The sequence below is a fragment of the Asparagus officinalis genome, chromosome 8, assembly GCF_001876935.1.
Source record: "Asparagus officinalis chromosome 8, Aspof.V1, whole genome shotgun sequence".
NCBI classification, from domain to species: Eukaryota; Viridiplantae; Streptophyta; class Magnoliopsida; order Asparagales; family Asparagaceae; genus Asparagus; species Asparagus officinalis.
The window spans coordinates 8,821,592-8,842,286 of record NC_033801.1 but is presented as its reverse complement, the minus strand read 5'-3'; the positions used below and the strand labels follow the sequence as shown (position 1 = coordinate 8,842,286).

Below are 20,695 nucleotides of genomic sequence, written 5' to 3'. Positions count from 1 at the left end.
TTGACAAATAACTTCTTAGGGCATATAATTCATGATTTCATCAGCTAAAACCCCATCATTTAATGAGCTATTACCCATGAATTTTTTTACCTTTTTTTGGTTATTTATATTCAATGGCAAATAATTTTAAGCAGACCAAAATTCATGATTTAATGAGCTATAACTTGTGATTCTTAGCCATTTTTAGTCGTCTCAATTTGTTAGCAGATAGTTTCATGCGGGAAAAAAATCATGATTTTATGAGCTATAACCTACGATTTTTGACTGTTTTTTGTGGTTTCAACTCATTACCATATAATTTTCTGGAGGCCAAATTTGATGAGCATTAATCCATAAATTTTTTGCCCTTTTTAGTGGTTACGACCCATTTGCAAAAAAATTTGTGGAGACTAAAAATCATGACTTAATGAGCTGTAACCCACGATTATTTATCATTTTTTGTACTTTCGATTCGTATTATTTTTCGAAGGCTATAATTCGTGATTTAATGAGCATCCATGATTTCCGTTCATTTTTAGTTGCCACAAGTCATTGGAAAATAATTTCTCATAAGCCATAATTCATGATTTCATCAGCTATAACCCTAAATTTTTTAACATTTTTGGTTATTTTTTCCTTTGAAAAATAATTTCATGAAGATCAAAATTCATAATTTAATGAGCTATAACCCATGATTTTTGGAAGTTTTTACTGGTCCCAATCCGTTGGCAAATAATATCACGGGGGCCAACATTAACAATTTTATGAGGTACAACTCATGATTTTTGGCTATTTTTACTCATTTTGACCTTTTCGCGTATAATTTCCCGAAGCCTAGAATTTATGATTTTTTGAGCTGTAACCCTTGATTTCTGGCAATATTTAGTGGTTTTAACCCATTGGTAAATAATTTCGCGAAAGACAAAATTCACAATTTCATTAGCTACAACTCACGATTTTTGGTCATTTTCAGTGGTTTGCTAGCAAATAATTTTGTGGACTCCAAAATTCATATTTTAATGACTTATAACCCACAAGTTTAGGCCATTTTTAGTGGTTTTGACCAATGAAAAATAATTCTATAGAGGCCAAAATTCATAATTTAATGTGCTATAACCTATGATTTTTTATCGTTTACAGTGATTTGCCAAATATTTCTCCAAATGCCAAAATTCAGGATTTAATTAGTTATTACCCGAGATTTTTGGTCATTTTTAATGGTTTTGACCCATTAAAAAATAATCGTGATGACAAAAATTCATGATTAAATAAGATATAAACCATGATTTTTGGTTGTTTTTAGTGGTTTTGATCCCTTGGCAAATAATTTCACAAAGACCAAAATTCATATTCATGAGCTATAACCAATGATTTTAGGTTATTTTTTAGTGGTTTCAATCTATTGGTAAAAAAATTTCCTAGTGGCCAAAATTCACAATTTAATGAGCTATTACCCATGATTTTGGTCATTTTTAGTTGTTTGGACTTGTTGACAAATAATCGTGGAGGCAAAATTTTTTGATTTAACGAGCTGTAAACAATGTCTTTTGCCCTTTTTAGTGGTTTTTATCCCTTGGCAACTAATTTCATAGATGTCAAAATTTATGTTTTCATGAGCTATAACCAACGATTTTTGTTTGTTTTCTAGTGGTTTCAATCTTTTGGTGAAAAATTTCACAAATGCTAAAAATTTATGATTTTATAAACTATAACCCACAAATTTGACCATTTTTTGTTGTTATCAATTCGCGGAGGCCCAAATTCATGATTTCATGGCCTATGACCCATGATTTTTGGCCGTTTGTAGTGGTTTTGACTCGTTGACATATAATTTTCTAGAGGCCAAGATTCATGATTTCATGAGCTATTACCCATGATTTTTTTCCATATTTTTGATGGTTTTGACCCATTGGCACATATTTCTGTGGAGGCCAATATTCATGATTTAATCAGCTATAACCCATAATTTTTGCCCGTTTTTAGTAGTTTTGATACATTGCAAATCATATTCCAGAGGCCAATATTCATGATTTAATGAACTATAACCCATAATTTTTGGTTATATTTAATCTATTCGATCTATCATCAAATAATTTTTTGGAAGCCAAAATTCATGATCTATTGAGTTATTACCCACAATTCTTCATCATGTTTAATGGTTACAACATGTTGGCATATAATTTCTCGGAGGACATAATTCATGATTTCATTAGCTAAAAACACACGATTTAATGAGCTATTACCAAGGATATGATGTTGTTTTTTATTACTTTTACACATTGGCAAATAATTTTAAGGAGGGCAAAATTCATGATTTAATAAGCTATAACTCATAATTTTTGGACATGTTTAGTGATCTCAATATGTTAGCAAATAATTTTAAGTGGGCAAAAATTCATGATTTTATGAGCTATGACCCATGATTTTTGACCGTTTTTAATGGTCTCAATCCATTCACATATAATTTTGTGGGGACCAAAACTAACAATTTCATGAGCTATAACCCATGACTTTTTGCTATTTTTAGTCATTTTCCTCTATTGACGTGTAATTTCTCAAAGCCCAAAACTTATGATTTCTTAAGCTATAACCCACAATTTCTGGCTTTTTTAGTGGTTTCAGCCAATTGGCAAATATTTTTGAGAAAGCGAAATTCAAATCTTCATTCGCTACAACATAGAATTTTTGATCATTTTCAATGGTTTCGACCATTTGGCAAATAATTTTGTGAAGTCCAAAATTCACGGCTTAATGACCTATAACTCACGATTTTTAATCATTTATAGTCATTTGCTAAATAATTCTCTGCGGGTCAAAATTGCATTTAAAAGTTAAGATGAGTAGAATAGAACGTGAGAAACGGACCAAGAGCTTTAACAGCCTACTAATTAAATTAATGAAAATTGTAAAAACGTTTTGATGAACAATGATGTGCAACGCACATATTTTGATGATAATACCCCAACATACACTTTATTCTAGCTAGCATCCAACAAGACAGTTTCACTGGTACGATTATTACATGGCAAATACACATGATGTATAAGGTTTCATCATTAACATGCAACTACATTCTTTGAGGCTTGGCAATCAACCAAAGTTCGGACTTCCTTCCAACTGTTATTCCAAAAAATTCACTCATATCTAGATCTTCAGGCCTCATCGCATCAGGAAGCTCCCAATCAAAGTAAAAGAGGAGGTTTGCAAGGGCAAGCTCCACACTGACCATCCCGAAAGTCACTCCAGGACATACTCTTCTTCCGCCACCAAATGGTATGTATTCGAAGCTACCGCCGGCGAAATCAACAGAACGGCCATCAAATCTCTCTGGCCTAAAGCTTTCTTCATCTTCCCAATACCTAGGATCTCTCCCTATCGCCCATGCATTCACTAAGACTCTACTACCCGCGGGGATATAATATCCCATCACGTTGCAGGATTCATTGCATACTCTTGGTAGAAGTAGTGGAACCGGTGGATGCAACCTTAGAGTTTCTTTAATGACTAGCTTCATATAGTGTAGGGATCTCAAGTCTTCGTCTTCGATCGTTTCTTTGTCTTTTAGAATATTTCGTAATTCTGATTGCACCTTTTTCATTACCTCTGGGTGCCTCATGAGCTCTGCCATCGCCCATACCAAGGTAGTGGTTGTAGTTGAAGTTCCTCCATTAAACATATCCTTAGACAAAAATAAATAAATACATAAATGAATAAAAATTCATATTCGTTATGAGAGCAAGACGAGTAATTATTCTCGGTTCCTCCTATGAAAAAAAGGCTCAAAACACCTGCTTGAACACACCATGAACTTGTGATTTCTCTCATCACATACAAGCACCACTGAAATATATTGCATGATTAATAAATTGAAAAAAGTAAAAAATGATGTAGTATGAGAAGTAGGTGCTTCTGAAATGAATAAGATGTCGAAAATTTATATGTGCGCACCTTCCTTCCTAAAGGAATTGTTGGCGCCTGTGGTTAAATCTGGAAGAATACATATATATAACAGCAAAAACTGAACAGAAAACTGAAGTTTAGTAATTTAAAATTTTTCAACTCAGCTGCTGTGCGTTTGTAAAACGTTGTGCTTAAAGCATTATTTGGTCTACTCCGGTGCAATGATCTCAATGCCAAATTGCTTCCAAGAACAACAGTCCAGTACTCTGGTGTGCACCGACCCAGTACTGTCAAGATCTCATCGATCTATAAGGCAAAGATCTCCTTGATCTATCAGGCAAAGATCTCCTCGATCTATAAGCCAAAGATCTCATCGATCTATCAAGCAAAGATCTCCTCGATCTATAAGACCTTCTCGGTCTAGGCACTATTTCTACGAATACTAGCTATTCTACAACATATATATTGTAGGCGTCTAAAAATGCCTATAGGTATCCACGCACAGCTCGAGACAGAGAGAAGGTGATGAACGCCACTATCTAAGTCTAAGAGGATTATCCGACGCCGATGAACACATGAAGCGAAACGGCGAACCGAATAGCCTATACACTCATCGGCCACCTCCAAGTGGCCCGTGTACTCACCAGCCACCAAATCGGCGAACCAAGTGGCCCGCACACTCATCGGCCAGCCGTCAAGCTATCCATGCTTCGCGAAACGAATCGGGAAAGCGTACAAGTCAACGAAACGACGAAATACGCGTAACGACGAGACAAGTCAAAACCCGAAAAACAGATAAAGCCCTGGCGACCGAATCGTGCCAAAGCCGACTCTGTCAGACCAGTGGCTCGGCCAAGGCCGAGCCACCATTTGGTTTGCCCGGCTAGGGCGGAGCCACGGGTGACTGTTCGGCCAAAAGTTAATTTTTTCGGTTCTTTTATGGATTATTTCGGATTTGGGAGTTCCAACTGCTCTGATATTATTGTTAGACAGTCTCTAAGTAAAGATAGAGGGAATCCCTCATTTTGATCCAAGAAAACCACCAACCAAGCCTATAAATAGAGGCTCAGGTGTTCATTTTTAGGAAGGAGATCAAGAGGGCGAAGCGCTGCCGAATTGAAGAGTGGAGCCACGAATTTACAGCAAGGGTTAGCAGATCTTGGCGATCTCCTACGCATAAAGAGTGGAGTTCGAGAGATCTGAGACCCGTCCCCTATTCCTCCGGATTTAAGCTTGGTCTTAAATCCCGAGAAGAGCCATGATTTTGCTTAGTCAAAATCACCGCTACTGCAATTACTTCCTTCGTGAAGTGAGAGCATTGATTATCCAACTTCTACTAACCGGATCTGATCCGCGACGGTCCATGGATATTAACATCCCCGGCACAGGTAAAGATCCCACGCAAGCAGTGGGTGATAAACGTCCGTTGCGCTGTTTGACAAGAGTTGTAATCTTTATTTTCATTGTATAAAGGAGATCTTATAAAAAGATCGACTTTCTTTCTTTTTGAACTTATTGTAATGGCTAAAATTGTAATGAGTTCGTCACCAATGAAAATATCAACTTTTGACCCAAACAAGCTGGCGACCACAGTGGGAGCCAACAGCTTCGCTGCCGAAGCTGTCGTGCCGCAGCCACGGATCCAGATCCCGGTTTACGAAGAGGTCGAGTACGAGTTCGACCAACTAAAATTCGAGGAGTATCTGTTGCCCTCCTCCTCCAGATCCTCCACCCCTCACAAGCATAGGAAGATCAAGGTCCCCGTTGCCGCTGCAACCCCGCCTTGTAATGCCCCTCTGGCCTCCAATGAGCCCGGATCTACAGATCTGGACATTTCCTCCACCAAGGAGTTAATTGCTGAAAGCGTGTCAACCCTATCAAAGAGGGCACGCCAAAGACAGCGCCAACGACTTGTGCGTCGACTCGGTAAGGCTTTGGAGCCGATTGACGGGATTCACTACGAAGCGGATCTGAAGTCCAGAAGGTGCAAACCCCTTCAACAGCAAATGAATGGCGTATCCTCCAAGCCAACAGCGAATGAATGGATCCAAGTCAAACGGACCCGCTCAACCCTCGAGGAGCGCATTCAGAAGCATCATGCCTTGATTGCACACGCACGGATCCTCGTGCGAGAAGCGCAGAAGTTGAAGCAGAAAGAAGTGGTCAAGAAGCCACCAAGATCACGCTGAGTCTCGAAGCCAAAGTCCAAACCGGCATTAAAAACAACCCAAACGGTGCCCGAAGACGTCGGAGAAACCAGAAGACTAATTGGTGGCTCGTCCAAATTCAAACCATCAAATGGTAGCTCGGCCAAGTTCAAACCACAAAATGGTGGCTCGGCCAAGTTCAAACCACCAAATGGTGGCTCGGCCAAGTTCAAACCACCAAATGGTGGCTCGGCCAAAGTCAAACCACCAAATAGTGGTTCGGCCAAAGTCAAACCATCAAATGGTGGCTCGGCCAAAGTCAAACCACCAAATGGTGGTTTGAGCAAAACTCGAACTGGTTCGATCCGTTTCACTGCTGATTCACTTCCTACAGTCCCGTCCGAGTTTCCAACGGCCCCTATTCCTGTCCCGATGAATTCTACACTTCTGGTGATACCTCACGACCACAGAGACTTATCCTATTTTAAGATGAGGATGACGGATCGCCTGGGTCCTTTGCACGAGGATCGAGGAAATGTTCCGATCAAAGAACGCTTGGGTCTGGTGACTGAACCCCGAGCAGCCATTCGAGCTGGGGGTCGCACATGCCCTCGTAACAAATCAGGACCTTTGTATAATGAGAAAACCCCTGCACTTGACCGCCTCGGACGACAAATTGAAGTCCAAGAACCCGTCAAGAGTTCGCGTCCCCAAAAGCGCCGCTCTAAACGCGTGACTCTTGAGGACGTAAACAAGGCATCGAGTCCTCAGTAGGAAACGTATTCGTCAGACGATGACGTTATACCTGATGAGTCATGCCAACACACGATAGGTTGCTCCGGTCTTCAGACCGATGAGTTGTACTATCGGGCTAGGGGTACGAACAGATCTCGAAAGAGAAGTACCCGAGAAACGGACTCTCATTGTCCGTGCACAAACATTATCAGGGTAGTATTATCAGCGTGTAGCTGCCCCAAGACCGCTTCGCAGAGGATCTCGGTATTTGAGAGTATCTCTAACGGAGCGACTAAGTCCAAGCCAAGACGTTTCCACAAGAAACGATTGGCCGTTCAAGGTGACGAACTTTCGGAAGTCACAATAAATATGGCTGATAAGGAAAAATCGATTCGACCTTCTAGCTCTGACCCGCTTGTATCGCATCGTCTAACCCAGTTACGATCAGGAACTATTAGACAAAGGGACTATCAGAGAATGCAGAGAGGGTTATCCCCGGATGATGAAGTATCGGATGCTAACTCGGCCATCGCTTCTGATAATACGGTATCCAGTCCGGGACAATCCCGCGAAGTGTTTATGATTAACACCGAGGAAGTAGCCAAAATGGTTGAGGATGCCTTGGCCAAGCAGAAAGAGGCATTCAAGATCGAAATAGAAATGGCTATGCTACGAATGAGGGAAGAGCATGACCAATAAATTCGGGCTCTGTCCAATCAGTTCGGTGAATCCAGTCGTCGCAACATTGCTGACCAAGCAGGTAGCGATTCAGATGCGGATGAACGTCTCAATGTTGAGAACCCTCCCGTTGATTAGAACACTAGGGGTGGTCCCACTGAAGATAATAATACCGGGGGTGGTCCCGGCAATGATGACAACACTGGGGGTTGCCCCGTTGTTCCTCTCACAAATCGTCCGAAGCATGATATAGACGAGGACGAAAAGATAAAGGATCTCGAGAAAAAATCAACGCTCTGATGTCTGATTCAGAGGTAAAGAAGACCGGGATCCCATGTCCTTACCCAAGAGAGTGGGATTCGATCCCGTATCCGGCGAAGTTCAACCTGATCAACTTCACACCGTTCGATGGGAAGGGTTCGCCCACTCAGCATTTGATCTACTTCAAGTCCCACTTGGGCATGATCTCCGGTAATGAAGCCTTGATGGTTCGGTCATTCGTTGGCACTCTTCGCGGGCCCGCCTTCGATTGGTACAGCCGTCTTAAGTCTGGAAGCATCAACAGCTGGGACAACCTAGAGAACCCATTTCTCGCTCATTTCTTTGACGATGATGCTGAGGTGTCAATCAGGATGCTCTTCGATGAGAAGCAAGAAGATGACGAGACAGTCGATGACTTCGTCAAGCGTTTTCGGAATAAGGCGATGAACTGCCGAGATCCGATCACAGAGGACTTCATCCTCCAAACCTGCCACAACAACCTCTCTTTGGACGTGCTAGAAGTTATGGGAGTAGCACCGTTCACAACTGGAAAGAGTTGAAGGTGCGTGGAGAGCGGGCCGAACGCTTCCTCCGAAGGAAGAAGGCCGAGAGGAGCCAACCGACGGCTAATCCTCCGAACTCGAACTTCACCTCCTGTGGTAAGAGCAAGGCACTTGCAGCGGCTGTTGGTACTAATCAAACGTCACAACAACAATTTCGAAGGCAGCAAAAGACTTCAGACCCGAGACTCCAAAAAGAGTATTCCTTCAAGGATGAAGACGTTCCAGCCATCTTCGAATCCCTCCTTGAAAACAACAAGATCAAGCTACCACCTATCGCAAATCAGGAGGAAGCTGAAAATACTACGGATCCAAAGTACTGTGCGTACCACAGGAGGGTCCTTCATCCCACCAAGGATTGCTTTGTTCTTAAGAATATCATCCAAACCGTGATTGAAGCCGGCATTATATCGCTCAGTTAAGTCGAATGAACACTCCGACAAGTATAAGAGTATAAACTGCTCCTTTTAATACTCCAATAGGTATATGAGTCTAAACTGTTTCCCACTCTTAATGGGAAGTTCCTAGAGAATCATATATTCTTAAGGATAACCCGAACATACGATTGAGGATAACGTACTCCTCGTTACACCCAGTTTTGCAAAGAAAGCTGGGGGTGGATAATTTATATAACGGGAAGTTCCCGGAAGAATGTTAAACGTAATATTCTTAGGGATAACCCGATCAATATGAACAAAGTGATAAACACTAAACTCCTATTATGATTTCCGAACACTCTTTTGCTGAGATGAGGTCCGATCACTTCATTGGATCAATTTTCCCTCACAAAACTCTTATTGGTGTTTGATGACTCACAGTCTCCCACCACAAAATCCCCCACCGATCAGACTAATTGATGGTGGGACCACCAAAATTCTTTCCTGTTTAATCCATTCAAACTTCCGCTATGTTCGTGCACTCAACACTTTCATGGTTAGAGTCCGGATATAATGCTTAGAATTTTGATCTGTTAATCCTTGACGAATTGTCAAGCCCCTTCGTGTTAAGTCCTTATCACTTAACACCAAGAACCCCTACTGAGTGATTTGTACAAGTCAATACTCCCACTCTCGCTGTCCACTTGGTCAAGCCTTCCTACAGTTAGGACCACAGTCAAAATCCCCTCCCGATTCCTTTAATGAACGAGAGGTCCACAAATCGAGTGATCAAACCTATAAAAGTTAGGGTCATCTCACACTCTCACTTTCATTCGGTCAAACCTTTCTACAGTTAGGATCAAACCTATAAAAGTTAGGGTCATCTCACACTCTCACTTTCATTCGGTCAAACCTTTCTACAGTTAGGGCCACAACCAAAATCTCCTCTCGATTCCTCAAACTCCCGTTTGGTCAAACCTTCCTACAGTTAGGGCCAAAACCACAATTCATTCTCGATAAACGAGGAACCCACCTTTAGTTCGATAATCAAACCTTCCGACAGTTAGGGTTATCCGAATCTTTTTGATTCTCAGAGTGGAGATCCCACTCTTAGTTTCGCCTTCCCGGATTCTTAAAGTGGAGATCCCACTTGGAGTTTCCTTTTTCAACTGGAGATAGAATATAAAATTCTTCCTCTTCAGCTTTGGAAAAAGAGAATATAAAATTCTTCCTCTCCCACATCGGGTTCGTCTTTGCCCCAAGAAGAAGACATCATTTTTTCAACTCCTAAAATACGTGCTTCACACGTACGGGGAATTTTATCCCGAATCCTGAGTAGGGATAAGTCAACGTCTAACACGCGTTACCGGTTTAGTCTTTCACCGATTGAAAAAGACACCAGAATCCAGTCTGGGGTATTTTATCCTGAAGCCTAAGTAGTGATAAGTCAACGCCTAACCCGCGTTGTTGGGTGGTTCGTTCCCATAAAAATGACCAAGTCTACGTATTCAGTATCATAGCAACAGAAATCCATGCCTTTTATGCATGAGGGATTTTATCCCGAATCCTGAGTAGGGATAAGTCAACACCTAACACGCGTTGCCGGTTTAGTCTTTTACCGATTAAAAAAGACATCAGAATCCAGTCTGGGGTATTTATCCCGAAGCCTAAGTAGGGATAAGTCAACGTCTAACCCGCGTTGCTGGGTGGTTCGTTCCCGTAAAAACGACCAAGTCTACGTATTTAGCATCATAGCAATAAAAATCCATGCCTTTTATGTATGGAGAATTTTATCCCGAAGCCTAAGTAGGGATAAGTCAACGCCTAACACGCGTTGCCGGTTAGTTCTTAACTGTAAAAAGAACAAAAGCCCACATATTCAATATTGTGACAGGTTGTTATTCATAACGCCAAAATCCGTGCGTCACACGTACGGGGAATTTTATTCCGAAGCCTAAGTAGGGATAAGTCAGCGCCTAACATGCGCCGGGTAGTCTATTCCCGTAAGAAAGATGAAATCTACGTATTCAATATCGTAGCACTAAGAGAGTTAACTCTCTTAGCATAACGTCACATGCGGAACGGACTTAAACAATCCGCATGCAAGCCCGATTCAAACGGTAATCGGTAAAGGCACGTCAAATCCGTTGAAGGCTGAGGGTTTGCCAAAAATCCTAAGTCTACGTCTGATACATGTTGTTGTTTAGTCTTTTCACAGGAGAAAGATAAAGTCTACGTATTCAATATCGTAGCACTAAAAGAGTTAACTCTTTTAGCATAACGTTACATGCAGAACAGACTTAAACAATCCGCATGCTAGCCCAACTCAAACGGTAGTCGGTAAAGGCTTATCAAACCCGTTGATGGCTGAGAATTTGCCAAAAATTCTATAAATGTGAGTCATTGGCGTATCAGCTTCATTAGTTGGTCTCGTGACTTGAGCATGCAACAAATTTGGAATAAGATCCACACGTGCAGATGAAACAACTTTAATAGTTGGTCCTACAGCCTAAAATTTGGGATCGCCACGCTCCAATGCCCTAAGAGCTTAAACTGTGTATACTCCAGCAAACGTATGAGTATAAACCGTATTAACACCAATCAACGCGTTGCGATGAAAGTCAACGCCAATCAATACAAAACCCTAAGGCCAACGCCGAGCAACGCGTAGCCCTAGGTCAATGCCGGTCAACGCGTTACGACAAAGATAATCAGTTCAAAGTCAACTCAATGACACGAGCCAAAACTAACTCACCAATTCCGATTCAAGACTTCGACAACGGTCAAACGATAAACGCAGCACCGAAAGAACTTCATCTATTCGACAAAGCATTGGATAGACTGAAGGCTGAGGAAGTCAAGAATTGAAACAGTTCACAGGTCCTTTGACACCGACTAAAGGCGGGGGACTATCATATCCAAAGCATTCCAGACTCCTCCATAAAAGAATGAGTCTGAAATACTTTGGAGGGGGTATCTGTAGGCGTCTAAAAATGCCTATAGGTATCCACGCACAGCTCGAGACAGAGAGAAGGTGATGAACGCCACTATCTAAGTCTAAGAGGATTATCCGATGCCGATGAACACATGAAGCGAAACGGCGAACCGAATAGCCTATACACTCATCGGCCACCTCCAAGTGGCCCGTGTACTCACCAGCCACCAAATCGGCAAACCAAGTGGCCTGCGTGCTAATCAGCCACCTCCAAGTGGCCCGTGTACTCACAAGCCACCAAATCGACGAACCAAGTGGCCTGCGTGCTAATCGGCCACCTCCAATTGGCCTGTGTACTTACCAGCCATCAAATCGGCAAACCAAGTGGCCCGCACACTTATCGGCCACCGTCAAGCTATCCATGCGTTCGCGAAATGAATCGGGAAAGCGTACAAGTCAACGAAACGACGAAATACGCGTAACGACGGGACAAGTCAAAACCCGGAAAATAGATAAAGCCCCTGGCGACCGAATCGCGCCAAAGCGACTCGGTCAGACCAGTGGCTCGGCCACGGGCCGGGGCCGAGCCACCAAATGGTGGTTCGGCCAGGCCGAGCCACGGGTGACTGTTCGGCCAAAAGTTGGTTTTTTCAGTTCTTTTATGGATTCTTTCGGATTTGGGAGTTCCAACTGCTCTGATATTATTGTTAGACAGTCTCTAACTAAAGATAGAGGGAATCCCTCATTTTGATCCAAGAAAACCGCTAACCAAGCCTATAAATAGAGGCTCCGGGTGCCAAATTGGAGAGTGGAGCCACGAATTTACAGCAATGGTTAGCAGATCTTGGCGATCTCCTGCGCATAAAGAGTGGAGTTCGAGAGATCTGAGACCCGTCCCCTATTCCTCCGGATTTAAGCTTGGTCTTAAATCCCGAGAAGAGCCGTGATTTTGCTTAGTCAAAATCACCGCTACTGTAATTACTTCCTTCGTGAAGTGAGAGCATTGATTATCCAACTTCTGCTAACCAGATCTGATCCGTGGCGGTCCACGGATATTAACATCCCCGGCACATGCAAAGATCCCACGCAAGCAGCGGGTGATAAACGTCCGTTGCGCTGTTTGACAAGAGTTGTAATCTTTATTTTCATTGTATAAAGGAGATCTTATAAAAAGATCGACTTTCTTTCTTTTTGAACTTATTGTAATGACTAAAATTGTAATGAGTTCGTCACCAATGAAAATATCAACTTTTGACCCAAACATATATCTGTATATATTGATTGTTGTTTTTGGAATGAATTTTTCTTAAGGATTTGGAGTCTATTTATAGTGTTTAGAAAAACACTATGCATTAATAAAATAATATATTTTACTATATATGTATGTGGGCCCTCTGTCCAAATTTTTCTTCGGTGGGGCCCACCACTTTTGAAAAAGAAAAAAAACATGGGCGGTTGTAGCAGCCCATGTGAGGTTTGATGAAAAAAATATCCAACAATCCCCCATAATTTTTTTAAAACTAGTGTCGTGTAACAGTGTCGTCGTTTCAATCGTTGTGCATAAGGAAGATATCGCAAGGACTTGAATCCCCTTTAGATCAACTGAATAAAAGATAGATGCATGATATCGCAGAGACTTGAACTAGCACATGTCTAAAAATTCAGCGATCACACAAGATCAAACTTATCTGTGGTGGTTTTCACTTTGAACCACACTTGCCTTTGCCTTTGCCTTTGCACATTTATAGCCATGTGCATGTCCTGGTTTCTACTAGAGCTCTAGGTATCTTTCCATAAGACAACATAGGAGACGGCCAAATCTCCACCCATGCATAGGTGAGTTCTTTAGGCATGTTTCCTATCAAACATCCCGCATCCGAAATGCTTTGAACTCATTAAGGCTTAAAAGTCATCATCTCTCATGATAGGATTCTAGGTGAGTGCTTTAGGTGTGTTTCTTATCTAACACTCCACATCCAAAATGCTTTGGACTCGTTAAGGCTTAACAGCCATCCCATTTACATGATAGGATCCTAGGTGAAAAGATCAAAGTTTTACCTGGTTAGTTCAGCCAGGTAAGGATAGTACTAGAGGGAGATCAAAGATCAATTAAGTACCTCGTTCCTTACAGAGCGAGTTACGCAACCCCCAAACATTGTCTTAGACACCGACTAATCCAAAAAAAACTTGAACCCTTTCACTTGTAAATCTTACTCAACTTTTGAACCATTTATCTCTTTATTAGTAGCATAAGCTTTAAACTAATATCTAGATGTAAATGGTAAGTATTTGTAAGACTCACCAAACTTTATAAATCTTACTTGACTTTTGAACCAAATATATTATCATTAGTAGCATAAGCTTTGAACTAAAAACTTGATAGAAATGGTAAGTATTTGTAAGACTTACAAAACTTTGAGACCTATTCCAATAGACGTTCTTTTGACTATGTTCTTTTTCAGACCATTAGTCAAAGGATTAGCCACATTCTCTGATGATCAGACGTCAATCACAGAGATGACTCCTTGACAGATGAGCTCTCTCAAATAACCATGCTTCAGACGAATGGTCCGTTTCTTTCCATTAAACATCGAGTTTGCTGCCACAGCACTCGCCGCTTGATTATCACAATAGATAGTAATTGCGCCTTGCAATTCTGTCAATGGAAGGTCTCGGAAAAAACAACTGAGCTATTCAGCTTCATCTCCTACTGCACAGAGACGGCAGCTCCACCCATAGTGAAGACAAAACCTCCAGTAGACCTGCACTCATAATAGACCCAGACCTGTAGTTCCTTTCAAGTATCTCATCAATCTTTGGACAGTATCTCAATGAAGCTTTCCGGGATTACTTGTGAACCTACTAAGTATTCCTACAGCGAATGCTATATCTGGTCTTGTGCAGCTCATCGCGTACATAAGACTCCCAATGATGATCATATCATCCACATAGAGGCAGATGACCATCACCTTTCTTCAGCGACATGATGTATAGGCACTTGTCAGATTCATTGACTTGATACCTATTGTTGTGAACAACCCCTATCGAACTTCTCATGCTAGAGTTTTGGTGCCTGCTTAAGTCCATATAAAGACTTAACAAGTTTACAAACCTTACCAGCTAGAGTATCAAGTCCTTCTGGTTTCTCCACGTAGATCTCTTCTGTAAGATCTCCATTGAGAAAGGCAGTCTTCACATCCATCTGATGTATGACAAACCTTTTAATCGCCGCCCATGCGATAAACACTCTGACGATAGTGATCCTGCAAACTGGTGTATAGATATCAAAGAAATCTATACCTTCTTTCTGAGAGAATCATTTTGCTACCAGTCTTGCTTTGTACTTTTTAATAGTACCATCAGGACGGAGCTTCTTCTTGAAGATACACTTGCAACTAATAGGCCTTGCACCTTCAGGTACATCCACTAGATCCCAAGTATGATTTTGGATCAATGAATCCATCTCATCATCTATAACTTCTTTCCACAGAAGAACGTCTGTTGACTACATTGCTTTTTGAAAAGTCTGTGGGTCTCCTTCCACATTATAGGTGATGAAGTCATCTCCAAAATCTTTCTGTTACCTGATACGCTTAGAAGATGGTTCAGTAACTCCTTTATCATTGATATTTTTAGTTTTTTTCCGAACTGTCTCCTCTGGTGCATCTGACGTACTAGCATTCTTTGCTATATCTTTGAGCAATAAGCCTTTATCATTGATAAACTTATCCTCAAAGAATTCTGCAACTCGAGCTTCAATGATGGAGTTGGTTCTAAGGTCCAGGAACCTGTAAGCATTGCTATCTTTAGTGAAGCCAAGAAACATATATTTGTTAGCCTTTGGTCCGAGCTTAGGTCTTCTGATATCTGGAATTCGAACATATACGAGACACCCTTATACTTTGAGATTATCCAAAGAGTCTGGATATCCCAACCATAACTGATAAGGAGTACTATCAGTTTTGGAGTAGGGTACTCTGTTTAGAATCCAGTTTGCCATCAGCAATGCCTCTCCCTAATAGCAGGTAGGAAGACCAGATGTGATTAGCATCGAATTCACCATCTCGGTCAATGTGTGGTTCTTTCTTTCTGCAATCCTATTAGTTTGCGAAGAATACGAAGCAGTAGTTTCAGCAATGATTCCATGCTCCTTGAAGTATGCTTTCGACTTCTTAGATCGGTACTCTCCTCCTCTGTCGCTCCTGAGTTTTTTACCTGCAGTCCAAGCTGCTTCTCCACTCGAGTCCGAAACTCGACAAACTTACTGAAGACTTCATCTTTAGATTTTAACAGGTAAATGTGGCAGAAGAGAGAATGATCGTCGATGAATGTGATAAAGTACTTCTTGCCGCCATGAGTGACGAAGCTCTTGAACTCACAAGTATCTAAATGAATCAGATCCAACAGGTTGGTGCTGCTCGTGACACTTGAAAATGGCTTCCTCGTCAGCTTTGCTTGAGCGCAAACTTCACACTTCTCAGGTTTGTTACCCCCATATTTTGGAAGTAATCCTAATTTCTCCATGCTAGACACTTTTCTATAATTTACATGTCCTAGCCTATTATGCTATAATGTAGTGGTGTAAGCAGAATATGATACTTTATTTATAACCAAGTTGGGTGCAATAGTACTGATTTTATACATGCCATCAGTACGATATGCATTGCCAAAATATATTTTCTTAAAGGATAATACAGCCTTACCTCCTTGGAAATCCAACCTCATACCTGCATCACATAGCAGGCTTCCAGAGACTAAGTTTTTGGCAATTGAGGAAACATGTTTCACATTCTTTAATGTGAGAGTCTTCCCTGAAGAGAGAGTCAGCACCACAGCCCCAGTTCTAAGAACAGGAACCACAAAACGATCAACCATTGATACATTCTCTTTGGTAGCAACATAAGAAGAGAATAGATCTCTGTTGGAGCAGACATGACAAGTAGCATCTGTATCTAACCACCAACCAGAGATGTTATTTGGGTTGTTACCTGAAGGAGCATAACCACACAATCATCAACTTGATTGATATTGTGTGTAGTTTATTTCTTTGGTGCTTTGCAGTCCTTGGCAAAATGTTCTTGTTTCCCACAATTGAACCATTTGCCGCTCTTATTGAACTCCTTCTTCTGAAAGTTCCGGTTATTTGGATTCTGGTTCTTCCTTTTGTTAAAGAACTTCTTCTTCATGTTGAAAGATGAATTATTACCCTTTTCAGAGTTAGCAGCCACCATGTTAGCAGATACCTTCTGCTTAGCAAGAAGCTTAGTCTTCGTGCGAGTCCAAGTCTCGTCCTCGACCCGAATGAACCTCTTCAAACAAGACAAAGTCACCTGTCTTTTCCTTCTTCGAATATCAGTAAAGAATGATATTCAAGATGGAGGAAGCTTGTTGATAATTGCACCAGAGATGAAGGTTTGACAAAGACTGATCTTTTTATCCTTCAACTTCATAACAAGCTTTTCAAGCTCTTTAACTTGAGGCAAAACCTCAATGTCAACTTCAAACTTCAAGTCCAGAAACTTGTAAATGAGGTGAGATTTGGACAGCTTCTCCTCATCCTTGTACTGGTTCTCCAGAGCATTCCAAATTTCCTTTACAGAAGGCTTGTTGATATAAGCATCTGCCAAATGATCGGCCAGGAAGTTAAGAAAACTCCTGCAGAAGTGATCATCTCTAGCCCAAGAGGTTTCAGATTCAGAATCTTCTTCAGAGTCAGGTTTCTCCTCAGAAACCACATATCGGGGGTTATTGGTTGGGATATTTTGGGGGATAATGAGATAATTTTGGGGATTCTATTTCATAGTGTTATTCATTGGGATAATGGAACAAGGATAATACATTTTTGTGTTATTGGTTTTTTGGAATACTAGTGAGATAATTACACCACTTGGGATAAAATTACCCCACTCATATACAAATTTTTTGTCCCAATAGTAATAGTTTACCCCATCCTCCATATTAGAACAATGTTGTTCCATTTTGAAGGCAATTGGGATAATTTTAAAATATTTTTGTATTACTTCAATTATATTATAAATATATGACATGATATATAAAATATAACATATATTAATATTTTAATAACATAATTTAATAACATATATTAATAATATTATATAATAGTAATTATAGTATAACGTATTTATTATAATATTATATAATATTGTAATAACATATATTAATAATATTATATAATAACATATATTAATATTTTAATAACATATATTATTAATATTATGTAATAGATTATTATATAATATTAATTAGTAATTATAATATAATGTATTTATTATAATATTATATAATATTTTAGTAACATATATTAATATATTAATAACATATATTAATAATATTATATAATAACATACATTAATATTTTAATAATATATTAACTATAACATGATACCTTTTAATATATATATTATTATAATTATTATTTTAATATATATTATTATAATTATTATGTTATATAAATAAAATAATGTATTATATTAAATATTATATTATTAAATATTATATTAAATATATTGATATTGTATTATATTAATTATTATATATAGTATAGCATGCTAATATAATATAATATAATAATTAATAATAGTAATTTATAAGTATAGTAGAATATATTATATTTTAATATAAAGTACAATAATATTTATATTATAATAATATACTAAATAATATACTAAACCAATTGGATAAGTTAATTTAGAAGTAATTAATAGATAAAATTATATTTTAATAAGGTGCCACATCATCAATTATCTCACATGAATTGTCAAATCAAAGGCTCAAATTATCCCATTATCCCACTTTATCTCACTTTACGACACTCAAAATATCCCAAAGGGGTAAAATTATTCCATTGGAATAATTTTTCCACTTGGCCCTAATTTGTCCCAAGCAATAACCCCCCCTATAATATATTTTTAGGCGTTGTATCTCAAAGATTACTTTCCGACGCTATGCATTGAAGTTGGAACCGTCAAAGTTCTCTAACTTAAGACAATCCATTCCAAGAGTCATCGCAGGATCCATGGTAGATCAAAATAATGCTTTAAGATTGGTGGCGCTTGTGGTTAAATCTGGAATAATACAGATATATAAAAGTAAAAACTGAAAAGAAAACCGAAGTGTAGTAATTTAAAAATTTTCAACTCAGCTGTTGCGCGTTTGTAAAACGCTGTGTTTAAAGCATTATTTGGCCTACTCCGGTGCAAGGATCCCAATGCCAAATTGCTTCCAAGAACAGCAGCCCAGTATTCTGGTGTGCACCGACCCAGTACTGTCAAGATCTCCTTGATCTATAAGGCAAAGATCTACTCGATCTATCAGGTAAAGATCTCCTCGATCTATAAGACAAAGATCTCCTCAATCTACCAGACAAAGATCTCCTCGATCTATAAGACCTTCTCGGTCTAGGCACTGTTCCTACGAGAACTAGCTATTCTACAACATATATATCTGTATATATTGATTGTTGTTTTTGGAATGAATTTTTCTTAAGGATTTGGAGTCTATTTATAACGTTTGGGAAAATACTATGCATTAATAAAATAATATATTTTACTATGCATGTGGGCCCCACGTCCAAATTTTACTTTGGCGGGGCCCACCACTTTTGAAAAAGAAAAAAAACATGGGCAGCTGCAGCAGTCCATGTGAGGTTTGATAAAAAAAATATCCAACAGGAATTAATTAAGATGAATGATGAACTTAAATCGACAGTTCGACCTTTTGTCTCAGATTGTTGAAAATTCATGCGTAAGTTTGCTCCCACAAGTTATCCTTAATGAATTTAGTTAGAAATTTATGGATGACTAATAAACTTTGTCAAATAGTTATCTATTACGTAAAGCATACTCACTAGGATCACAGCTTTGATATTGGTCTTTGTGAGAGGTAGTTCAAGGTCGCCCTTCTCTTGAATTGACAAAAGAACATCTATCAGATCCTCTTCCAACTTCTCAGCTTCTTTGACAGCACCATTAGCTTTCCTCTTAGCCAAGTGCTCCTCAATTATCTGATTGAGAATCTCATCGCCCTCCCCATGACTCTTCTTCAACTGTGAACTTATCCCAGTTAATGCACTCATAAACCCCAAAGATGGATACATGTCTGCAAGGTCAAACCCAGAAGCCAGTTTCTCGAGTTTCTTCAACACGCGCATCAACCTCTTCCCATGATTAGTCTTTGAACCTAGGGCCGTCCTTGAGATGATGGCATCGGTTAACGACGCAATCCTTTCGCTGAGGTTAATAACTGCTGAATGATCAGCACTCGCTGCAGAGATGCTCTTAACCATATTTGAAATCTCTTCTTCCCTTATCCCAAATGAAGCCTTGACTCGGCGAGCGCTAAGGAGTTCAAGAATGCAAATCTTTCTAAGCTGACGCCAGTAGCTTCCGTAGGGAGAAAAACCGATATCCGTATTGTTATAGAGCATGACAGTCGACGCGACGAGTTGAGGACGAGAGCAGAAGTTTAGATCGTGGGCCTTCATGATCTCTCCGGCGGCTTCAGCTGAAGAGACGATGACCTGGTTGATCTCCCCAAGCCTAAGAAGCATAAGATCGCGATCATGTTTGATGGCAAGATCTCGAAGGACGCGATGAGGCAGCCCACCTAATAACTGGTGTATATTACCAATTAACGGGAGCTTCCATGGGCCTGGTGGGAGTTTTTTGCTCCCTTCAGGCTTTGAGCCTGCGACTCCCTTGATCAGAATGAAGAGGAGGGGTGGTAAAAGGAGGAGCGCAGCGGTTAAGGCAAGGGAAGGATACTGGATCTCCATGACTGGAGTTGCTTGAAGCCAGGGGTTGACAAATGAAATGAGCATGTACAAGCTAGTATATAAATTTCAGACATGACTTGAGCCTGATGCTTACAATATATAATTGGGAAAATTTTCAAAATAGACCGATTTTGCTAAATATTTAGCAAAATTGATCATTTTGCTAAATATTTAGCAAAATCGACCTCTTTTTGACCAACAGGCCAAAAAGTGGTCGATTTTAAAAAACGCCTAGTTGAAAACATACGGGACTCACTAGTAGAAAAACGACCAATTTAGATAGAACAATCTGGATGGAAAAAATTTCCATCTAGGTTGAATCAAACTAG

At 39.9% G+C, this 20,695-nt stretch overlaps 1 protein-coding gene across 1 annotated transcript; it reads right to left on the bottom strand.

Moving 5' to 3' along the window:
- On the bottom strand, window positions 3,043–20,442 carry LOC109822990 (premnaspirodiene oxygenase-like). Its single transcript, XM_020389298.1, has 2 exons — window positions 19,440–20,442; window positions 3,043–3,658 (listed from the first exon to the last, which is right to left on the bottom strand). Exons 1-2 carry the CDS (start codon window positions 20,409–20,411, stop codon window positions 3,047–3,049), a joined length of 1,584 nt encoding a protein of 527 aa, XP_020244887.1. The 5' UTR covers window positions 20,412–20,442; the 3' UTR covers window positions 3,043–3,046.

What these genes read in the sequence shown, in the direction of transcription:
- LOC109822990 (XM_020389298.1), bottom strand. Translation starts at nt 20,411, where the DNA reads ATGCTCATTTCATTTGTCAACCCCTGGCTTCAAGCAACTCCAGTCATG. An exon ending in ATATCAAAGCTGTGATCCTA is followed by an intron (nt 3,659 to 19,439) that starts GTGAGTATGCTT and finishes TTTTTGTCTAAG; the next exon opens with GATATGTTTAATGGAGGAAC.